Source organism: Dermochelys coriacea, chromosome 20 (assembly GCF_009764565.3).
Source record: "Dermochelys coriacea isolate rDerCor1 chromosome 20, rDerCor1.pri.v4, whole genome shotgun sequence".
NCBI lineage: Eukaryota > Metazoa > Chordata > Testudines > Dermochelyidae > Dermochelys > Dermochelys coriacea.
The window spans coordinates 17,105,912-17,126,539 of NC_050087.2; the positions used below are offsets into that span (position 1 = coordinate 17,105,912).

Genomic DNA, 20,628 nt, shown 5'->3' on the forward strand with positions numbered 1-20,628 from the left:
TGGGCAGTGACATGGGCTAGTTCTGCCTCCCCAGGACCCTGGCTACATGTTCAAATGGCCATTGCCAGCCGTGCTGTGGCTTCATTGCTACTGTTGTTTTGATCTCGCTCACTGGGGTTTGTCTACGCATGCTGCAATCACACCTCCCGTCTGCAGTGTAGACAGACCATAACAGGCAGAGATTGGCTTAAACTCTGAGGCAGGAAGTGTAACATCTCTTCCAAAATGGTTATTATAACAATCCTGGATATTCTTGTTATCATAGGAGTGGCCAGTCCCTTTTTGAATCTTGCTAAGTTCTTAGCCTCAATGACTTCCTGTGGCAGGGAGTTCCACAGTCTGATTCTGTGTTGTGGGAGAAAGTATTTCCTTTGATCAGTTTTCAAGTCCCCACCATTTATAACCCCGAGTGTCCTCATCTAACTCAAACAGGCACGACTAGAAGTGCTAATAGACCTCCTGGAGGGCAGCCTCACCACCAAGGATGGAGTAGACCCCAGAGACTGAATTCCCCCTCTCGCCCCACAGGGCAGGGCTGGGGCACCCAGGCTGGGGCCAGTGAGTGGCCATATAACTCTGATGTTGCCAGGACTATATCTGCACGCCAATAACAAAACTTTGCAAGGTTCATGTTTGATTCTAGGTAGCAGAGATGGTCTGAGCTGCCACCTCTTTGAAACCTCAACAGCTGTGAGTTGCTACTGGAGGGAAAAGATGCTAAATTGTATTGGGCAGCTGTTGCAGTGGAGACACTATAATAGAATCTAGATCTCAGATCTGCGATCCACGCTCACACCAATAGAGCTCCAAAGCCAAGCTCTTGAGAGCATTTACTACCATCATCCCCCAGTGGCTTTTCTTTCCCCACCAGACAGGGCTCTGGTGACACCCCAGGAGGGGGTTACTTTGGGATCTGCAACCATACAGCACCTCTTGTGAGACAGGCACTTGCTGGACTCCATGCACCTGAAGCTGCTGCACTTGTCCTGGTTTGGCGGTGGAGCTGTTGCTCTGGACAGCGGAGTGCTGGAAAAACAAGGAGGTGGTGTTTTATCAGCTGCTTAGTGGGGGAAGGAGTAACACAGATTGTGTTCCCGTAACACATACCCCCTCCTTCCTGTTTCAGATCCCTCCTGGGAGCTCCTGACTCTGCCAACCCCACCACCCACAGCCGTGTGCTGTTCTGAGGGGTGACTTCGCTAGCTGTCAGATCTGGATGGTGCTTTGTGGAACAAATGAAAAGCATGCAGGTTAAGGCAGGAAGTGATAGCAACACAGGAAGTGGGTAGATAAGAGCACGGTACTGTAATGCCACCCTTCTCCCCCCCCCCCCCCCGGGGGAGACAATGTGAGGAATACAGGAATTTCTAGGCTGGATCCACTACCCCATCTGCCATAGCAACCAGTCACAGCTGCTTCAAAGGCGACGTTTCTTCCTACCACCTCTCAGGCAGGGTTTGTGCCTAACCCCTTTGTCATTCGTTATTCAATCTAATGTAATTGTTCCTATTATTCATGTAAATGCTCCACCCTTTCGTGAATCCAGTTATGCTCTTGGTCCCAATAACATCCAGTGGCAAAGGGTTCTACAAGTTGATTCAGAATATGTGTAACCAAAAGAGCGTTTCCTTTCTATATTACTGTCGTCCTTTTCATCGCCAAGAGCATTCTTGCTTGATCTTTGCCTAGCTTTAAAAAGCAGTGATAATTCCTAGCTCTTATCTAGCGCTTTACATCAGTAGATCTCAAAGCACTTTATAAAGGAGGTCAGTAGCATAATCCTATTTTACTGGTGGGGGGGGGGGAAACTAAGGCACAGAGCGATGAACTGACTTGCCCAAAGTCACCCAGCAGGCCAGTGACAGAGCTGGGAACGGAACCCGTGTCTCTTGAGTTCAGTCCAAAGCTCTAACCACTAGGCAACCCTCCTTTAGGGCTGGGACTGCATTAGCTATTCTAGTGTTCTGCAGTGCTGAGCGCTCAGTTCACGCTTGATGATTTGCTCCCAACTGTGGTTTCCAAAGTATGTCTTTACCTCCTTTAGCACAACTGTACTGCAGCCTCCCTGCTCCTGGCCTGAACTCCTGCTCCCTTCATTTGTCCCAGGCCAACAGGACTGGGTCTGAGTCATGTGCTTCCATCATGTGACCCATCCAATCACTCCCTTCGTGGGGGGGAAGGGAAGCTCGCCCCTTGCCAGTTCTGCTAGCAAGCTCTTCCTTACAAATTTCCTGCACATTTATGGTGTGTAAAAACCAGGATGGGCAAAAGAGACATTGCCACGCTAAGAGATCACACGCTACCAAAGGTCCTTCTCTGAGTTATTAACACTGGGAAGAATTTCGTAACATTTTGCCTCTTCCTACAAGGATTCCAGGACCAACCTTTCATCGGCTGGGCTCCTGAAGGTCCCCAGTGTGCCAAGGACTCTCCAGAGAGCCCCAGGTTTGGTCCTGATGGAAGCTACGTCACTTTACTCACACACAAGGTCAGTAAATTGCAAAAAACACTTACCAGTCCCAGCTCTCCCAAGGTGCTCAGATGCCTAATGCCCACTGAAATCAATGGGAGTTAGGCACCTAAAGACCTGGGAGGGTCTGGACCAAAGTCCCTGATTGATTAATCACTTTAGAACAGAAGCAGAAGCTGAACAAGAAACATCTTGGTCCCTCCCTACCCCCTCCCCAAAAACTTAAGGGCAAACCTCTGATTTCACTAGACTCCGCGTTAGCAGGACGGGAACAGTGCTAGTTAGAGCCGCTAGGGAGCAGGGCCAGATCCTCAAATGTCCTTCAGCTCCTAACCGCCCTTGGGGACCAGCCCCTTAAGGGAGTGAAGGGGGCCGTCAGAGCTGCTGGGGAGCAGTCAATAAGAATGCAGGGGGCTGAGGGCTGTTGGGTTACAGCTGTTGTAGAAACTGCCAGCTCTGCTACACTCCCTTCCCCTCCAGGGCTGAGACCCGAACCCAGGAGTCCTGGCTCCCAGCCCCCTGCTCTGCTACACCCCGCTCCCTTCCAGGGCTGAGAACAGAAACCAGGAGTCCTACTTTACTTTCATTATTTCACTCAGTAGAGCAAGTGAAAGCAGACTGTTTGGCCAACTGCCCTTTCTGGTCACAAACCCCCACAAGGGTGGGCGTGCAAGGGAAGTTATGCAAATATAGCAGGGGAAGGTACTTACATTTATTAACAAACAGTTTTAAGGTGAATCATTTATACACATCATTAGGACATTCTGGCCTGCACTAAAATGTGCCAAAAGCAGAGCCCGAGGGTCTGACCCTGCAGCCCTCATTCCCCACAAGGATCCTGCTGAGTTCTACAGGACAGTCCCACAGAGCGCAGGGTCAGGTATGGAGCATGACAAAGGCCCAGACCCTCAAAGGTACGTAAGAGCCTCACTCCGACTGATTTCAATGGGGGTGAAGTGCCTACATTGGCCTAGATCCTCCATACAATGTCCCTTTAGGTCATGAGGATTGCGTATACCCCACGCTGGCAGTGACAGGGTTACAGGAAGACTGACAGTTCACTTAGCCCCTTCAGGGGCATCTGGAGGGCAATGAAGGATTAGCTCCAGCTGGGGAGAAACAGGCTGGGTGGGCCCATAAAGGAAGGACTGCAGGGCCAATAGGAGGAGACCCAGGAGACAGGAAATTGGGATTTTCTGCTCTCAAGAATGGAACTACAAAGGGATCTGTAGGGAGCAGCTTGTGCTCTGGGACCATCCCTGGAGGGAGAGGGCAGCCAGAGATTCATAAAGCAGGCCTGAGGGAAGTAGTAGTCTGAGGCTTAGTGGCTGGGCAAGAGACAAGTCTCTAGGGAGAAGACCCGGGGGGCAGTACTCTGTCACAGAGCGCAGAAGAACTCTGCAGAGCGGCAAAGACTCCGGAGGGTGGCACCTGGGAAGGGGGGAAGTTTTCATTCTTTGAGCTGGGCCTTGGTTACCCCAGGAGGGCTGGGGCACTCAACATAAGCTGGCTGGAGGGTCAAGTCATTGCACAGACCCCTGAACTCCAGAGGAGCTGCAATGCCAGATCTTGCCACGAGGAGGTGCTCCAGAATGGTGAGTCTATGCCAAGGACACATATAAAATATGACAGGTTTCAGAGTAGCAGCCGTCTTAGTCTGTATTCGCAAAAAGAAAAGGAGGACTTGTGGCACCTTAGAGACTAACAAATTTATCTGAGCATAAGCTTTCGTGAGCTACAGCTCACTTCATTGGATCATTCAATGAAGTGAGCTGTAGCTCACAAAAGCTTATGCTCAAATAAATTTGTTAGTCTCTAAGGTGCCACAAGTACTCCTTTTCTTTATACACAATATGGTGGCTCGATTCCCCTCCTCTGTGCCTCATGCGCCCTGCACCAATCCCCTTCCTATGTCAAAACCAAGATCAGCCTAGATCCCTAGGGGCCGTTGGCTCATCTAGCCAGACCTGTCTAACGCAGGCCAATTCCCCCTGCACTGAGCCCCGTCACTTGTAAACGAACACTTCAGCCCGAATGCTCAATGCAGTGAGATTGTGAGTGACCAAGAGCAGCTTTCCAGACCTGCCAGTTACTCAGGATGCAAGGGGGATCATTAAACCATCAAACAAATATCCCTTGAACATATCCCTGCCCGTGCCCCTGTCCCTGCCCCTGCTTGAGGTCTGGACACGATCTGGGGCCAAACGAAACCCTGGTGTCAAACTCCAGGCCAGAGCTGGGGCCAAAACATAAACCCAGAGCTAAACACTTGCCAGGGGGGTGGCTGAATCATTCCCCAGGAAGAGGCTGCTGTCTAGCTGTGAATGTGAAATGCTGCAGCGATGAGACAAGGATGCTGGTGGTGAACTGAAAGGGGGGTAAATAATGAGCGACAAAAAGCAATGCAAACATATCTTCCCGCTTTGTGGCTGTCTGGGCGCCTGGTCATGCTTTTCCCCAGGTTAGAGAGGAACGAACATCCCGCCACCCACCTCAGGTGGAGAATGGACCTGCTGCTGAACACTGTGCACAGCCAACGAGACTTGGCTTCCTTTGCTAGCCTGGGAAGTACTCTGCACCACCAGCCGCTGCAAAGGGATGATACAAAAGAAGTCCTGGTTAATGACCACCTTGCAGTCAAAGCAATGCCAAGTTCTGCTGGCCGCTGGGGAGCAGGGCTGGTCATGGCCGGTGCTGGTCCAGAGGACTGCCCGAGCCGGGCAGCCGGCGCTAGTCCAGAGTGTAAGTGAAGCTGCATTGGCTTTGGGTAACAATACTCACCAGCACAGCCTGAGCCAGTGTCATTAGGAACAGTACTCACAAGTACAGTCAATTTCCATTCAGCATGTTCAGTATTTATCTGGACTCGCCAACAGAACCGAGACTAAACCAAAATTACTTCTTTGGTTCCCTGGGGAGCAGAAACCTTCATCTGCTTGTATCTGGCCAATATCAAACAGGCTGTCCACTTGTGCCCCAAGGCTGGGAGGGTGCCATCACTTGGGGACTTTAAACACTAGACAAACAAAGCAAAGCAAGAAATACACTGGCTGGGAAACGGGGTAGACTAAGGATCTAAGGGCTCTTCCATCTCTACCTTCTTTGAGTCAATGAAAATAAAATGCAATGGGGCAAATTCTGTTGTGTTTCCTTTTTGTAGCTCTGAGGAATAGCTACCTTCCATCATGCAGACTAATGCCATGCTGGCCAAGGACTCTTTATTTCCCTTTCCAAATGCTACTGCAACCCACCAAAACCTGGAGTCATGATGCAGCATTTGGGTCCCATTCTCTTCTCCTTGATCCTCCTTCAGGAGATGCCAGCATGCAGAAAATCTTTGCAGCCAGTTGTTAGGTGGTTTCTTCACCAGCCTGGCATGCAGACAACTGAGATGTGGCTTTAGGTTATCTGCAGTTCCTCTAGCACTGCACTGTCAAGGCAACTTCATTACCCAGGAAAAGGCTTTTCAGGTCCTTCCTAAGTAGAACGTTAGCCGAAACAGACAAAGGTTAACCCAGGGAACTGTGAAGCAGGCGTGAAAGCTGGGCCAACTAGGAATAATGGGAAACTGTCTGGGACAGCATCTTGGCTTGGAGACCTGGCTGTGGAAGAGCCTCTCCAAAGGGAGGGGTGAAAGCCCCAACACTTGGGACTTTAAAATCTGACTGGATAAAACATTAGTGAATATACAAAGTTAAGCCTCTAATAGAAGGGCTTGTGTCTCAGGCTCTCTTCCTACTACAGTGTTCATCATGCTAGTCCAAACAGACGGACCTCAACTGGCATGTCTGAAGGTCCCATCACTGAGGTTTTAGGCACTACACACTGATTTCAAATTCTAGTAAGATCTGTCCAGATCGGACAGCCAAGACTCTGTCCAAATCTTTGCGTGCACTGTTGGCTGTAGGGTTCTGATCTGTCTGGCGCTGTGGTAAGCGCTGACTCACCCTGACATCTCGCTATGGAGAAGGCTTTGTGATGGAGGAAGTCTGACCCATTAGGGTCACTGTAAATCAACATCAGAACCTCGTTATAGATCTAATAGGGAATAGGAACCCAGCAGAAGCTGGGAAGCACAGATCTCCTCTGTAGCTTGTTCTGCTTAGGAGATGATTTCAGGCAGGCTTTTGACAGTCCCAAGTAACATTCTCATAAGAAAGCTAGGAAAATGTGATCTAGATGAAATTACTGTAAAATGGATGCAAAACAGGTTTAAAGACCATCCTCAGTAGTTATCAACAGTTTGCTGTCAAACTGGGGGAACGTATCTACTAGGGTCTTGTAGGGGTCTGTCCTGAAACCGGAGCCATTCGGTGTTTCCATTAATGACTTGGATAATGGAATGGAGAGTATATTTATAAAATCTGAACACGACACTTTGGAGGACAGGGTTAGAATTCAAAACCACTATGAAAAATTGGAGAACTGGTCTGAAATCAACAAGGTGAAATTCAGTAAAGACAAGTGCAAACTACCAGGCTTAAGAAGGAAAAATCAAACACACAACTACAAAATGGACAATAACTGGCCAGAGGGTAGCACTGCTGAAAAGGAGCTGGGAGTTATAATGGATCACAAATGAAATATTTAATAGGAGCCAACAATGTGATGGAGTTGTGAAAAAGGGTAATATCATTCTGGGGTGTATTTGCAGGAGTGTGGCATGTATGACATTGGAGGTAATTGTCCGGCTCTGCTCAGCACGGGTTAGGCCATAGCTGGAGTCCTGGCTACAGGGTGCCACACTTTAAGAAAGATGTGAACAAACTGGAGAGAGTCCACAGGAGAGCAACAAAAATGATGGAAGGTTTAGAAAATCTGACCTAAGAGGAAAGATTAAAAACCCTGGGCATGTTTAGTCTGGAGAAAAGCAGACTGGTGGGAAACCTGAGGCCAGTCTTCAAATATGCTAAGGGCTGTTACAAAGAGGACAATGATAAGCTGTTCTCCACATCCACTGAAGTAGGACAAGAAGGCATCGTCTTAATCTGCAGCAAGGATTTAGGTTAGATATTAGGAAAAACTTTCTAGCGAGGATAGTCAAGCTCTGGAACAGGCTTCCAAAGGAGGTTGGGGAACCCCCTCATTGGAGGTTTTTAAGAACAGGTTGAACAAACCACTGTCAGGGATGGTCTGGGTTAATTTGGTCCTGCCTCAGTGCTGGGGACTGGACTAGATGACCTCTCGAGGTCTCTTCCAGCTGCACATTTCCATGACTCTGAGTCTCCATGCAATGTGCTAGCTGCAACTTCCTTTTCCTCCTGTAAAGTACTGTAGCCATGCCCAGCAATGTCCACCATTGCTGCAAATGCTCCCACCATTAACCTGGCAGGTTCGGTATAAAGAATCATCACACAGGAGTCGCTCTCCTCGATATCAGCAGAGGCGACGGATCTGGGGTCTGAACATCAGATGAGAAATATCTCAGCAACCCAAATCCAGGGGTTGTTTAAATGTTAATCCTTCAGGGGCTTTTAGACGACATCTTTTAAACAGAGGTGCTGGGATAGGAAAGATCTCATGGTGTGTTTCTTTTCTAAGGGAGAGTGTTTAACTCTGTCCTTGGCCAAAGTTTTCCACTGTACCATCTGGTTGTGAGCTATCTCCCAGAGACAGCTGCATTTCAGTGCTACTGTGTGTAGTCTGTGAACTGCTTTAGGATATATTTTATTCATTTCATGAGGAGGAAGGAAGCTGACAAACCAACCACGGACTGGAAATATGGGAATGTTGCTTCCTCTCCTTAATCTTGCCTAGTTCAGTGTCTGCGACCCCACTGCTTGTGCGTAGCAGTCAAATCCACATGAGTTTCAATCACTGATAAATTCAAGGCAAGACAACTTCTTGCCTGGCATTTTTTTTTTTTTAACTTGAAAAGGAAAAGCCAGAGGCAGAGTGGATCAGAGTTTGCACAGAACAGAGACTCCCTTGTGCTGGGCATGCTCCAGTTTGTCCCAGACATGGATTAAACCATTGTTTAGATCACGATTAGTGCGTGATTAGTGCCCCGTCAGCTGTGTTAGATGATAGAAACTCACAAACCTTCTTGCAGTCTCCGGATGCCTGTCCATATGACTACAGCTGCATCTTCATTACAAATGTAATGCTTTACCAAAATAGCACCTTCTGTCAGAGGGCATCCCCTATGCTATTCTGACTCATACTGCCTGCCCCAGGAGAAGTAGGTAAGAATTACCCCAGATTTGCAGATTGGGAAACTAAGTGGTAGGGATCAGAGTAGCAGCCGTGTTAGTCTGTATTCGCAAAAAGAAAAGGAGTACTTGTGGCACCTTAGAGACTAACAAATTTATTAGAGCATAAGCTTTCGTGAGCATCCGATGAAGTGAGCTGTAGCTCACGAAAGCTTATGCTCTAATAAATTTGTTAGTCTCTAAGGTGCCACAAGTACTCCTTTTCTAATAAATTTGTTAGTCTCTAAGGTGCCACAAGTACTCCTTTTCTTTAAGTGGTAGGGAGAGTATGTGATTGGTTCAAAGTCACAGAGACAGTCAGGATGAGAATCCAGGAGTCCTGACTCCCAGCCCCCTGCTCTGACCACTAGACCCCACTCCTCTCCCAGAGCTGGGAATAGAATTGAGGAGTCTTGCATGCCCTCAAAGTCCACCAGACAGACAGACAGTGCGTGAACCGGGAATGGAACCCAGATCTTCTGACATCTGTGTGTTGATTCTGTGCTTTAATCACATGACCATCTTCCTTTCTTAAGAAACGGTCACTGTTTTTACAAGGTCCCTTCCACAGGCCAAACGGCCCCGCTCCCCCTTTGCCGGCACTGCAGGAGGAGCCTCTGGGTCTTCCGATGCCTGAGCCATCTTTGCTGCTGTGCATTCCAGTGAGAACAATGCTGGGAGCAGATAACCCAAGCATGACATAAAGGGTCTGATTAAATTCCCATTAAAGTAGGTGAAAAGGCTCCTATTGATGTCAATGAGAGTTGTATCTGGCCCTATATAACCAGGGATTAATTGAGCCCAATGGGTCCAGTTACCACTTAAATCCTAGGGCTACACTCAGACCTGGAATAAGACGGGGCAGTAAGGCCTCTGATCCAGAATCAGACAGGGCCAAAAATAATGGTGTCAGTTACGGGGAGTGCAAAGTGAGTGGAGAATCCGGTATAGATGCTATAAACCCCTCTGGCATTCAGTGGGCATGCAAAACATATGTCAATTACACACATCAGTGGCTGAATCAGATTAGTACAAAGGAGGCAGAACTCACCCAGCAGCTGTGAGGCCTGTGATATGTAGGAAAAACAGAGGGTGCTATGCAAAACGCATGACAATTACACAGCAGGAAGATGCAAAACGCATGACAATTATACATCAAGAGGGGGTGGAAGGCCTGGGGAAGTAGCCGGAAAAGCAAATAACAGGTAGGGAAGATAAATGAGTTGGAAGAGCTTCTTTTATTGTCCATCCTCCTGTGATTTGCTTTCCCTGTTTCATGCCCCCTGACACCAGCTAAGTAAAATCCTGCTCCCATGTAAGACAATCCACCATTAGCCACTAACACAGAGATGCTGGTGTTGGGGGGGCTCCCTCCCCACCCCCGGCTCTCAGCCGTTTCCATCATATACAGGGTTTACAGTTTGGTTCAATAGCTCTCAGCACCCCCACTATACAAATTATTCTAGCTCCCCTGCGCTGATGTCAATGAGGCCTGGATCCAACCCACTTCCATCCAGTCTTTTGACCAGCATTGCACCCAACACGCAACCCCATTCAAGGCACCACTAAATCTGGACTCCAATCTCACTAAACAATAAGCTTCCCCTGCACAAGTTGAATTAACTGATCTGAATGATTCTTACTTACCTCTAACTTCTAATCTATCCGCTAACATGGCGAGTTGCAGAAGCACTGTTATTTCCCTGGGTCAGCACGATCAGGTGCCCCTCATGCAGCCTGATTTTTCTCGGGTTTTTACAACGGTGGAACTCCATCGTTTCCGAGGAGTTACTCCTGCTTTGCGCTAGTTGAAGGGAAAGGAGGATCAGATCCTCAGGTTGCTAATTCTAGGTGTGTGAATGAACTCAGCGTGCAATGAGGGAGCTGTGCCTACAACTATATTCTGGGGGCAGTTTAACGCAGAGACGCTGTGAGCTGCAAGAGTGCCAAGCACAGGGAGTTGCAGTGGGGAAGCGTGGAAAAGCACAGGGCATGGGGCTTTCTGAAACATTGCTTACCTGCTGGGGCACTTGCACACCTGTTAGCTGGAGGGGGGATACCGAAGGTGGCTTAGCCTGCACGCTGGCTTGAACCAACAGCCTCTGTGAAACAAAACACCCAGAGTTCAAGGTGAATGGAGGAAGCAGGAGTGATTACAGCAACAGCACCCAGGCTTTCTCCAGTTATTATCAGGCCCCAGCATTTAAGAAAGAACCTGGAAGCAGAGGGCTTCAACACACTTCACAAAGGGGATGAAGCATCATCAGCACTGTTTGGTCCTAGGGCACAGAGCGGGGAGCGACCTGCCCAAATTCATACAGTAACTTAGTTACAGAGCTGGGAACAGAAAACAGGAGTCCTGATTTCTGGTCCTCCCCACCCTGTAACTTCGAGACACACTCCCCTTCCAGAGCTGGGAATAGAACCTAGGAGTCCTGACTCCCAGCCCCCTGCTCTAACCACTAGCTCCCACTTCCCACCCCCAAGCTCGGAACAGAATCCAGACATACAGCCCCCCAGCCTACTCTAGACTACTAGAGCTGAAATGATTTCATGTTCACCAGGCCCAGAAGCAACAAACAAATCCAAGGAGCCCAATTCTAGCCTGATTTATTTCCCCTGCAACAAGTCTAACAGCACCCAGCTGTCCCTCAGGAAGATCGCCTGCTTGTCTACTTACCTGCTGCGTGGCCTGGACTTGCTGCACCACCTGTGTTGGCACCCCTGACTGTGTGGCCGTTGAGCCAGGGCTGGACTCGGAGACAGAGTCACTGGGCCTCATGGCACCTTCTGGATTTTGGAAGAGGAGAAGAAAAGGTCACATGAAAAGTCTGAGGAAGGCAATTCAGAAAAGGTGTCCAAATCCCTCCTGTATATTTCAAGGGAGTTGCAAAGTGGACTGAGCACAGGACTGGTGTTGGGACCTATGGGGGGTTCTGGTCACAGTGCTGGGAAGGGAATACAGCTCCCAAACTTGGGAATGGAACCCAGGAGTCCTGACTCCCAACCCCATGGCTCAGTAGCTTCATGCCCACATGTAGAATGGAGCTCTCTGCCATCAGGCATAACTCCTCTGATTATTGTTCAGCACCCGGTGTGAATTTCAGCCTCTGCTTCTAACAGAAAGAAAAACCCAGCAACTGCCTCTACCAAAAACTAGTGAGAAAACAGGCGACTGAGGCCTCTGATCCAGCCTGCCTGTTTGATGGACCCTTAATGCAAAGACGTTCCCTGCGAAGCAAGCCAGGTACTTACGATCACAAGGAGCTGTACAGAGACAATCATAATACATGGTGCAGTGGGCACAGGGGTGTGCGTTTGTGTTTGCTCCCCTTCCTTGCGAGACAGGTAATAAAAGACCCAAGGCTTTTATAACCAGGAACCTTGGCTACCTAATCCCTGCCAGTCCTCACCAAAGCTCCAGTGAGGCTGGTTTAGAATAAACATCCCCATACTAGTAGGTGCAATCCCAACCCTCTGATCTTTCCAGGGAGGGGTGGGGGGAGCTCATCTGGGGCTGATTCTAATCGAGAAGCAGGAGATCACGTTTCATGGGTGTCTCGTTTGACATGATCAACAGAAGAGTAGGAAAAAAATAGCTCAGCGACCTTCCAGGATGGTGAATTAGTCTGTTTCCTTCAGGCACTTGAACAAATCAATGTTAATGATGGGTTTAACAGCTTGGGAACTCTGGGAGACAGGACTGGCTAAGCGGGAAGTCCTTTTCCCACTTTAACAGCTATGATTCCATGGACCAGTGGAGATGGATTCTGAGGAAGCATTTGCACGATGGGTCATATGGTGTCTAGTGCTCTGGCATTTACTGAACAATTAAGCGGGGCCCTAGCATTGGTAATGTGCAGAGTATCTGGCACTTGATAGCAACCATATTTGTGTTGGTTACTTTCCACACCACAGAATTGGAGACATTAAAGATGGAAAAAAAGTCTTAGTGCAACCAGGCCTGATTCCTGCAATTTACTTTTCACACAGGAAGCTGCATTGCTACCCCCAATGATTCTGATGCAGCTTCCAAACCTGAGGACCTTGTTCGACTGATCTGCCTGAATGCCCACAGACTTCAGTGAGCAGCCCTGGCCCCTTCTTTCCTAAGCTAGACATCGGGAGTTTGGACAGTGATCAGTTAGGTGAAACTTTGTCAAAAGCCTTTGGAAAATCCAATTCCACTTGCTCCCCCATGTCATCCAGCAGCACAATGCCCCCTGTCATCACATTAGGGCATTAAAAAGGAGTGCAGTGGCCTACTGGACAGAGCACAGGACTGGGAAATTTCCTAGCTCTGATACTGCTCTACAGAGCAACCTTGGGTGAGTCACTTTGCCTCAGTCTCCCCACCTGTAAAATAGGGATGATGACAGTGAGCTGCTTTGTAAAATGCTATGTGATCTACTGGTGAAAAGCGCTAGATAAAAACAAGGAATGGTTCTTTTTATTTTGTTAAAGATCCCATCCCATGCTCTGTAAAGTGTTTTGGCCAAAATTCCTGCTCTTGCCACTAGCCAATAAGTGGCTGCAACTCTCTGCCCCAGAGGCAGATGCATTTCAGTGAGTCTGTGTGTGTGTGTGTGCATAGGTCGGGACCAAAGACCTTAGAGAAACGATACATTATTATCATATTCCTTCCCTTTAAATTCCAGCTCCTCGAATTTAGATGGGTATTTCTAATGTGCCTAAAACTGCAACAGCCATTGATCCTACCGCACTTTAAGTTTATAAAGCATGTTCGGACCTGAGTTAAGCCCCACAACTACCTGCAAGGTAGGCAACTATAAATATTATTATCTCTGCTGTTCAGGTGGGGAAATGAACGTCAAAGGTATTAAGACACCTAACTCCCATTCAGATCCAGGTGCCTAAATAACTTTTGCAAAGGAAAACCAGCTCTTTGGGTTGTCTGCAAACATATTGATGCCCATTTCAATTAGATTAAGTGGGAGATGAATGCAGAAAGAAATCGGCCCCTACACAAGTTTCTAGGTGGCGAGATCTTTGCTCAGCTGTGCATCAAGCCCCCCCCACCCCCTCCTCCTTCACCTAAAGGCCAGATGGTAAGTAAACCTTTCATTATTATTGCTTTCCTTCTCTCTCTCTCTCGCTCCCTTTTTAAAGGCAGCAGAGCGTGGGTTCCTGGGATTACAAGGCATTTTGTGTTATTAGAACTGTTTCCACTGCTACACTGGTGGGGAGAGAGAGAGGCTTGTCTGATTGCACCAGGGTCAGTGTTATTGACGATGGACCAGATCTCGCCAGGTGCTAGAGGGCAGCAATCAGTGGCAGAGGCTCAGCACCTCTTGGCAACTTCTCCCCTGATGGAGTTGGGCACCTCCCAGGTAGGGTCCGCCTCTGGGTACGGCACTGTTCACTTTGCTTATAGGCGCTGGAGAAAGCTGTGCCTGGAGTGCCTAATGGCTTCCCAGGAGCAAGAAGCGATGCCCGAGAGAGGCACGCTCACTTCCTTCACAAGGCAGCAAAGCAGGGAGCTGGATGATTGTTCTCCCAAGACCAGCTTCAGGGGCTTTCACAGCCACCACTCTGAGCTGGCCCAGTAGGAAATGATTTCCGGAAGAGTGAAGGAGACCGATGTCTTCTAACTAACTACACCTCTATCTCAATTTAACGCTGTCCTCGGGAGCCAAAAAATCTTACCGCGTTATAGGTGAAACCGCCTTGCTTTGATCCACTGGAGCGCGCAGCCCTGCCCCCACAGAGCGCTGCCTTACAGTGTGGTATCCGAATTCGTGTTTTATCTGGTCGCATTATATCAGGGTAGAGGTGTAGGTGCCTATGCACCACCCCTCACACACCCCCTCTAGCCAGCCAGGTTCTCGATATTGGGGTCTGATTTTCAGAAGCGCTGACACCCACAGTTCCAGCTGAAGTCAATGGAGCTGCATCAATCTACACTTGGTGAGGATCTTAGCCTTTATGCCAGGGAACTAGAAGGAATAAGATTTGTGGCAGATGTCTGGCCTGCATCACTCCAGGATGCGAACAGAAGGGTCAATCTATTATGACAGGGTCTGCACGGTGGAAAATTTGCCTTAGCTCACACTCCCCTTTGAGAATTACAACAAATTTTCTCTGAATAAAATCCGAGCCAGCTTTAAAACCTAGTGTCTGCAGATAGCCCTTAATGGAACTGAACTGGAGGGGAGGGAAGTGTTGTGGGAAGTCTGCCAAAAAGATAAACTCCAGCTTTGGTTGTGGGTGGTTGTCTTAGGACCTTACAGGGAGTGGCTTGGTAGCTAAAAACCCAGCACCTTCTCCAATTAAACTTTCCACTGCTAGGAAAATACAATCTTGTTAAAACTCCCAACTGGAACATGAATCAAAAGGCTCAAGAGATTTCTCAACAGCTTAGGTGGAGCCTGATTATTATCTCAGGCTATCCAGTTTCTTTGGATGATATTTCATGCAACTCTGCAACACGCGACTGAAGTCAGGGGGAAAATTATCCGGCTGTTTTCCTTGCCTGCCCTCAGCTATTTAGTAACAATCTTCCTTTCTATAGGAAACCGACTGCTCCTGATCTGGGGGTGTTTAGATCTAGAAGGGATGTTTGGTTGGTTCTGATTCAGAGTTAACTGGAAATGTTCCACCTATTAACCCATCTCTTTCTATTGCTTATTCAGACCCTGGCCTGAATCACAATACTGTGCTACAGTAAGGATTTCCTAGCATGATCTCACGGGACAAAGGGCCTTCACACACCTGCCTTCTGAGACAGAAACTAGAACATAGCACAGTACAAATTGTGGTACCTATGGATGGAGTTGAGTTCTTAATGCATCTTAACAAACCTGCAAGCATTCAAGCGGTTCTACTTACTCACCATTCATCTACTCCAGTGATGACTTAAAGGATTGGGAAACCTGCCTTACAGTGATAGACTCAAGGAGCTCAATCTAACCAAGAAAAGGCTAAGGGGTGACTTGATCACAGCCTGCAAGTACCTGCATGGGAAACAAAACTTTGATAATGGGCTTTTCAATCTGGCAGCCATAGTCTAAGAAGCTCGGATGGCTGGAAGCTAGACAAATTCAGTCTAGACGTAAGGCATACATTTTTAAGAGTTAGGGTAATTAACGACTGGAAAAATTTACCAAGAGCTGTGCTGGATTCTCCATCACTAGCAATTTTTAAATCAAGACTAGATGTTTTTCTAAAAGATCTGCTCTTGTACACACAGGAATTAATTCAGGGAAGTCCTATGGCCTGCGTTATATAGGAGGTCAAACTAGAGGATCACAACAGTCTCTACTGGCTTTATAATCTATGAAATCTGGATAGATTGGCTCTAGACCAATAAATAATGTGGCTACAACGGTACATAGCCATTGTAATAGATAGGTTCTACAGTGACTAACCTACGGGTTTATGATTTCTTGTTTCTGTTAGACCTGCAGAGGAAAGCCAGTCCTAGGAGCATGAGCTGGATTCTATTCTAACTTGTGCATCACCAACAGAATACACTAAATTCCAAATTCAAATCTGAATTGATGATGCGTAAGCTAGAAAGAACCTGGCTTGACTCCCTGACCTCAGGGGGAGTTTGCGGTCTGGTAGCATTACATTATTATCTTTTCACTTGAAAAACGAGTACATTTGTATCCGGAGTTGTCAAGAGATGATAAAGGAGGAGACTCGCGTAGACATTCTCGATAGCAGCAGTAAATTGGAATAAGCCCGTCTCTTGATGTATGGTTAGTTCTCAGTGGAGAGTCAGCTCTCCAGATCACTGTATAAAGGTGCCTCTGTTTACCTGAGCCTGTTCCACAGCTTGGATTTATTTTAAAGTGTGTGTTCTATTCTGAAGAGTGATTATTGCTCCTTCTTACCTCTCAGACATTCGCCCTGGCAGGATCTACCTGTAGAAGCAACAGTCAGATTTGGCTGCTTCTCACTCTGATTAGTCCTGCGGAGCCAAGAGAGCTCTGGGAGAGCAAGGTAGAGTCTCTTGTGGCTCGTGCCTCATCGAGAGAATTGCTGATTCAGTTCTGAGGGGCTTACAAAGGCAATGGGGCTGCACAGCTGTTCCTGGGGACAGAGATTCCCTGCAGAACCATATTACTGGTGCTGATCCAGAGGATGGCAAGAGGCCAATTTGATAGGGAAGATCAGGCAGAGAGGATGGATGGTTCCAGTAGTTCAGGCACTGGCATGGGATTTGGGAGACCCAGTTCAATTCCCTGCTCTGCCCACAAACTCCCTGTGTGAATATCGCCAGCTCACTTAGTCTCTCTGGGCCTCAATTATTCATCTGTAAAATGGGGATAAAAATATTTCCCTGCTGCCCACAGGGGGCCTGAGGGTAAATACAACAAAGACTGTGACGTGCTCAGACACTGTGGTGATCCAGGTCATAGAAGGACCTAAAACAGATAAGAAGGAGTTCATGCCCATCTATTGCAGGCAGAGGTGATTGGTATTTGTTTCAATTATATACGTGTACCCAGAGGCTGTGTCCATAGACAGATAATATAAACCTCTGGGCCTGATCCTGTTCTCACTGAAGTCAATGGTCTCCTGAGGGAGCAAGACAGGAATAAACATACATAATGTTCTGCTGAAAGGGGATAGCAGTTAATCTTGTATCTAAAGACAATCCCAGATCTCACTAAAACTTACGTTTGTGGCAAGCATAGTTTTAGGCCCAAAAGAAGAAACAATCAAGATCCTTTAGGTAGCAGAGACAGCTGCAAACATGGAAGCTACCGCCCAAGGCACTGGGTCACATGGTAGGTCAGAGCTAAGTTGTATGGGCTGAGTGGTTTTCCTGGTTGCAAACACAGGGGCTAGGATGTCGGTGGCTGCCTGTGTGTGTTGGAAGAAACAGCCAGGAGTGTGAGTGTGACCTTGAGGTGAAGCAGAGTGTCTAAGCTTCTTGGGCACAGAGCTCACCGGAAGCTCAGGCATGGGAATTTCTGAGGGAGGAAATTGCCTGCTGCTGTTTGTTTCTATGGTCAGAGAAACAGCACTCTGGACATTTTTTTGGAAATAAACAAGATAAACCAAGAATATACCTGGCTCCTATAATCAATTCCTCAGCCTAAACAATTCTGAAAGGCCCCTGACATTAAGTAACCACTCAGGCTGAAGGAGCGACCATAACATGTGAGAAGCCATGAGGCTTTCCCCCACCACACTCCTCCCAGACTTACCGGACACTGTGACTATGATATACTGCTGCGGGGCTGGTGTTGGAGTTTGTTGGCCGGTGGCCTGAGCCTGTGGCTGTGGGGCCTGGATTTCCGAGACATACTGTTTCTGAGTAGCTGGTTGCTGCGTGCTTTGCAATTCCGCTACATACTGTTGCTGGGCTGCTGCTGGTGCCGCTGTTGTCGCCGTCGTCGCCGGCTGTTGCTGCGCCTGTTGCTGTTGTGACTGTTGCTGAGCTGCCTGTAATTCCGTAACGTACGCCTGTGTTGCCATACCAACAGTGGGGAAAATGATAATAAATAAGGCTTTTTTTTTTGCTTCCTTTTGTTGAGAAAAAAAAAGAGGAAAAAACAAAATAAAAAAAGAAAGAAAAAAAAACAATTAATCAATTGTAAAGCAATCTGGGGATAGAAACAGCTCCCTGCTGTTCTATTCGTTAAGCAATAACTTAATTACACCCCATGGTTAATAACTAATTACAGTCAATTACAGCAGGAAAAAGCAGTAGCAGAGTTCATCTTTCTCTGCGGAAACAGGCCTGGAAAAGTAACGGTTCTGGAGAAACCTGTTCAGAACCAATCCCCACGTTATGACTGGATGCAATTTACGAACCTGCATCAATTATCTCCCAGATCCCCACCACTACAACACACCCTTTTTAACTGTACTGAAATTAGAGATCAGCCTGCTTTTGCTCTCGCTTCCAATAAGGGAAATCTGCAATAACTCCATTAAAGCCAATGGGCATGAGGGAGAGGAGAAGCAAGCCCTTAAGCTGGCATTTTTGGTAGTGGCCTTGGATTGTGGGTGCCCAACTTGAGGCGCCTTGGGCCCGGTTTCCAGAGGTGCTGAGCGCCCGCATCTCCAAATGAAGCTGGGAATTTGGAAATTGCATTCATTTCCACATACCAAACGATCAAGCTTCAGCTTGATGGATCAATTTCAACCCCAGGGGCTACTCTCCTCTTACACCACAGCTAGATTTGGCCCAGCACATTGGAAAGGATAGCTTTGTGCTCAGACGCGAAACCCACTAGACCAGATTCTGCAAATCAGCGACACATCTGTAAATACACAGATTCACATCAACAGAGCAGAATTTTGTCTCCAGGCCTGCTGGAGGATCTGGCAGCAGCATCAGCTCACCCCTTGTGAGGCTGAGTCCTGTGCAAATCACTGTGTCGGAGATTCATGGATAAAATTTAACTAAAACAAGGTCCTGTCAGCTCTTACGGATATGGAAACATCCCAGGACACTTTTCAAAAGAGTCTCTCATTCATGGCCAAAATTTCCCCTCTTTTTGCTGTTGTGCACCTGCTGATTGCCCCTCTAAGCCCCAGAAGTGGCTGCATTTCACTGGTGGTGTATGTTGAAGGATTTCCTAGAAGCTTTGCAGTGAAAAGTGCTATGCAAAAGTCAAATATTATTAGAAATCTGAAGGTCTGAAGCAGGCCCAATCATCAGAAGGGTGCCAGGCCTCAGATATATTAGAGAAGGAGAGCGCTCACTCTTATGCCTGACACACATCACACTTCCTGTTACTGAGCAAGTTCATGTTACAAGAGAGCCCATGGTGGTAGAGTCCAGTCTACAATAATCCCTTGACACTCCCAAGCACTCTTGGACTGAGGATCTCAAAGCAATTTACAAGCATTAGTTAATGAGGCATCTCAAAGCCCCTGGGAGATGCTAGTGACGTGGGTAAACTGAGGCATGGAGCGAGGAAGTGACTTTTCCCAAGCACACACAAATGAGTCAGTAGCAGAGTTAGGACCAGATCTAGATTTCTTTCCACCTGGTCCCTTACTCTACCCACCAGACCACAATGTCTTCTAGCCTAGTAGAACCTCTCCATCCTGACTGTCAGCCTTAGTGTGATCTAAGGGTTAGAGCAGGAGCCTGGAAGTCAGCTCTCCTGGGTCCCACTTTCCAATCCATCAATGGAGTCAACTGGAGGCGCTCAGCTGAATCACTTTGCCACTTGGTGCCTCGGTTTCCTCTTCTGTAAAAGAGGGATAACACTGCGGATTGATTAATATTTGTAAAGCAAGTTGAGATCCTCAGAGGGGAAGTGCTTTGAGGAAGGGCATGAAGACACTCCACTCAGCTTTGCATACACCAATCCATTTCCTGCTCTGCTAACGATAAGGACAGAAGCTCAGACAGCAGCATTTCTAGTGTATGCGCTCCTACGCAAGGGTCTCTGAGGGAGAAGTCATAAGAATCATGTGCTGTAAACAGCAGCCAAGGCCATCAGTTGCTTCTCAGAGACAACAACCCAGACTCCTGAGTTATGACTGCCTGAAGCTTTTCGACAATAGTTTTCATTTGTCACTCTGATCTGCCAAAACTCCCACCCCAGAGCCATTCTTGGGCTGCCTGTTTGCCCTTGGTGTGCTTCCCAGCTCCATGCCTCCTAGCTGTCACTCGCATCACAGCTCTCCCTGTCCCTTCCACCTCGGTGACTCTCGGAGCCCACAGAGCTACTTTAGCCTTTTATTTTACTCAGCAATAACACAAGGAATCTACAGGCCTGTACCTGTAAGACACTGGCTCAAGCAGGTTAACATAAGTAAAGCAAGCCCATGACTCTTAGCACTGATAAAATGTCCTGACAGGTATCCTAGATTTTGGGAAACTGGGAACAGCTTGCTCAAGAGAGGGAGCTGGTTCATAACGATACCAGGCAACCTCAGAACATTGAGCCGAGCCTGGGCTTGGGTATTTTCGGATAGAATAGTTGGCAGATGTTTAACCACAAACTTGCTTTAGCAATAGTAATGTCT

General features: G+C 47.8%; 1 protein-coding gene and 1 long non-coding RNA gene across 8 annotated transcripts in view; one reads left to right on the plus strand and one right to left on the minus strand.

Moving 5' to 3' along the window:
- The window catches only part of LOC119846086, a 29,347-nt gene extending 11,497 nt beyond the window's left edge, over window positions 1-17,850 (plus strand). Inside the window, exons 5-7 of the long non-coding RNA XR_005289759.2 lie at window positions 1,127-1,281; window positions 13,320-13,440; window positions 16,081-17,850. This is a non-coding gene — a long non-coding RNA (uncharacterized LOC119846086). The remainder of the gene's footprint in view (window positions 1-1,126; window positions 1,282-13,319; window positions 13,441-16,080) is intronic.
- RFX1 (regulatory factor X1) overlaps window positions 1-18,114 on the minus strand; it is a 42,180-nt gene extending 24,066 nt beyond the window's left edge. For 3 of the 7 annotated variants that reach the window (XM_038379224.2, XM_043506948.1, XM_043506943.1), the window contains exons 1-5: window positions 17,844-18,114; window positions 11,342-11,451; window positions 10,680-10,763; window positions 4,963-5,058; window positions 931-1,026 (exon numbers count right to left, since the gene is read on the minus strand). In XM_038379224.2, the coding sequence (XP_038235152.1) occupies window positions 931-1,026; window positions 4,963-5,058; window positions 10,680-10,763; window positions 11,342-11,451; window positions 17,844-18,114 (657 nt within the window). Of the gene's footprint in view, window positions 1-924; window positions 1,027-4,962; window positions 5,059-10,679; window positions 10,764-11,341; window positions 11,452-17,843 lie in introns of all 7 variants that reach the window. The other 4 variants (XM_038379225.2, XM_043506945.1, XM_043506946.1 and 1 more) reach the window with 3 other exon arrangements.
- Window positions 18,115-20,628: the final 2,514 nt, after the last annotated feature.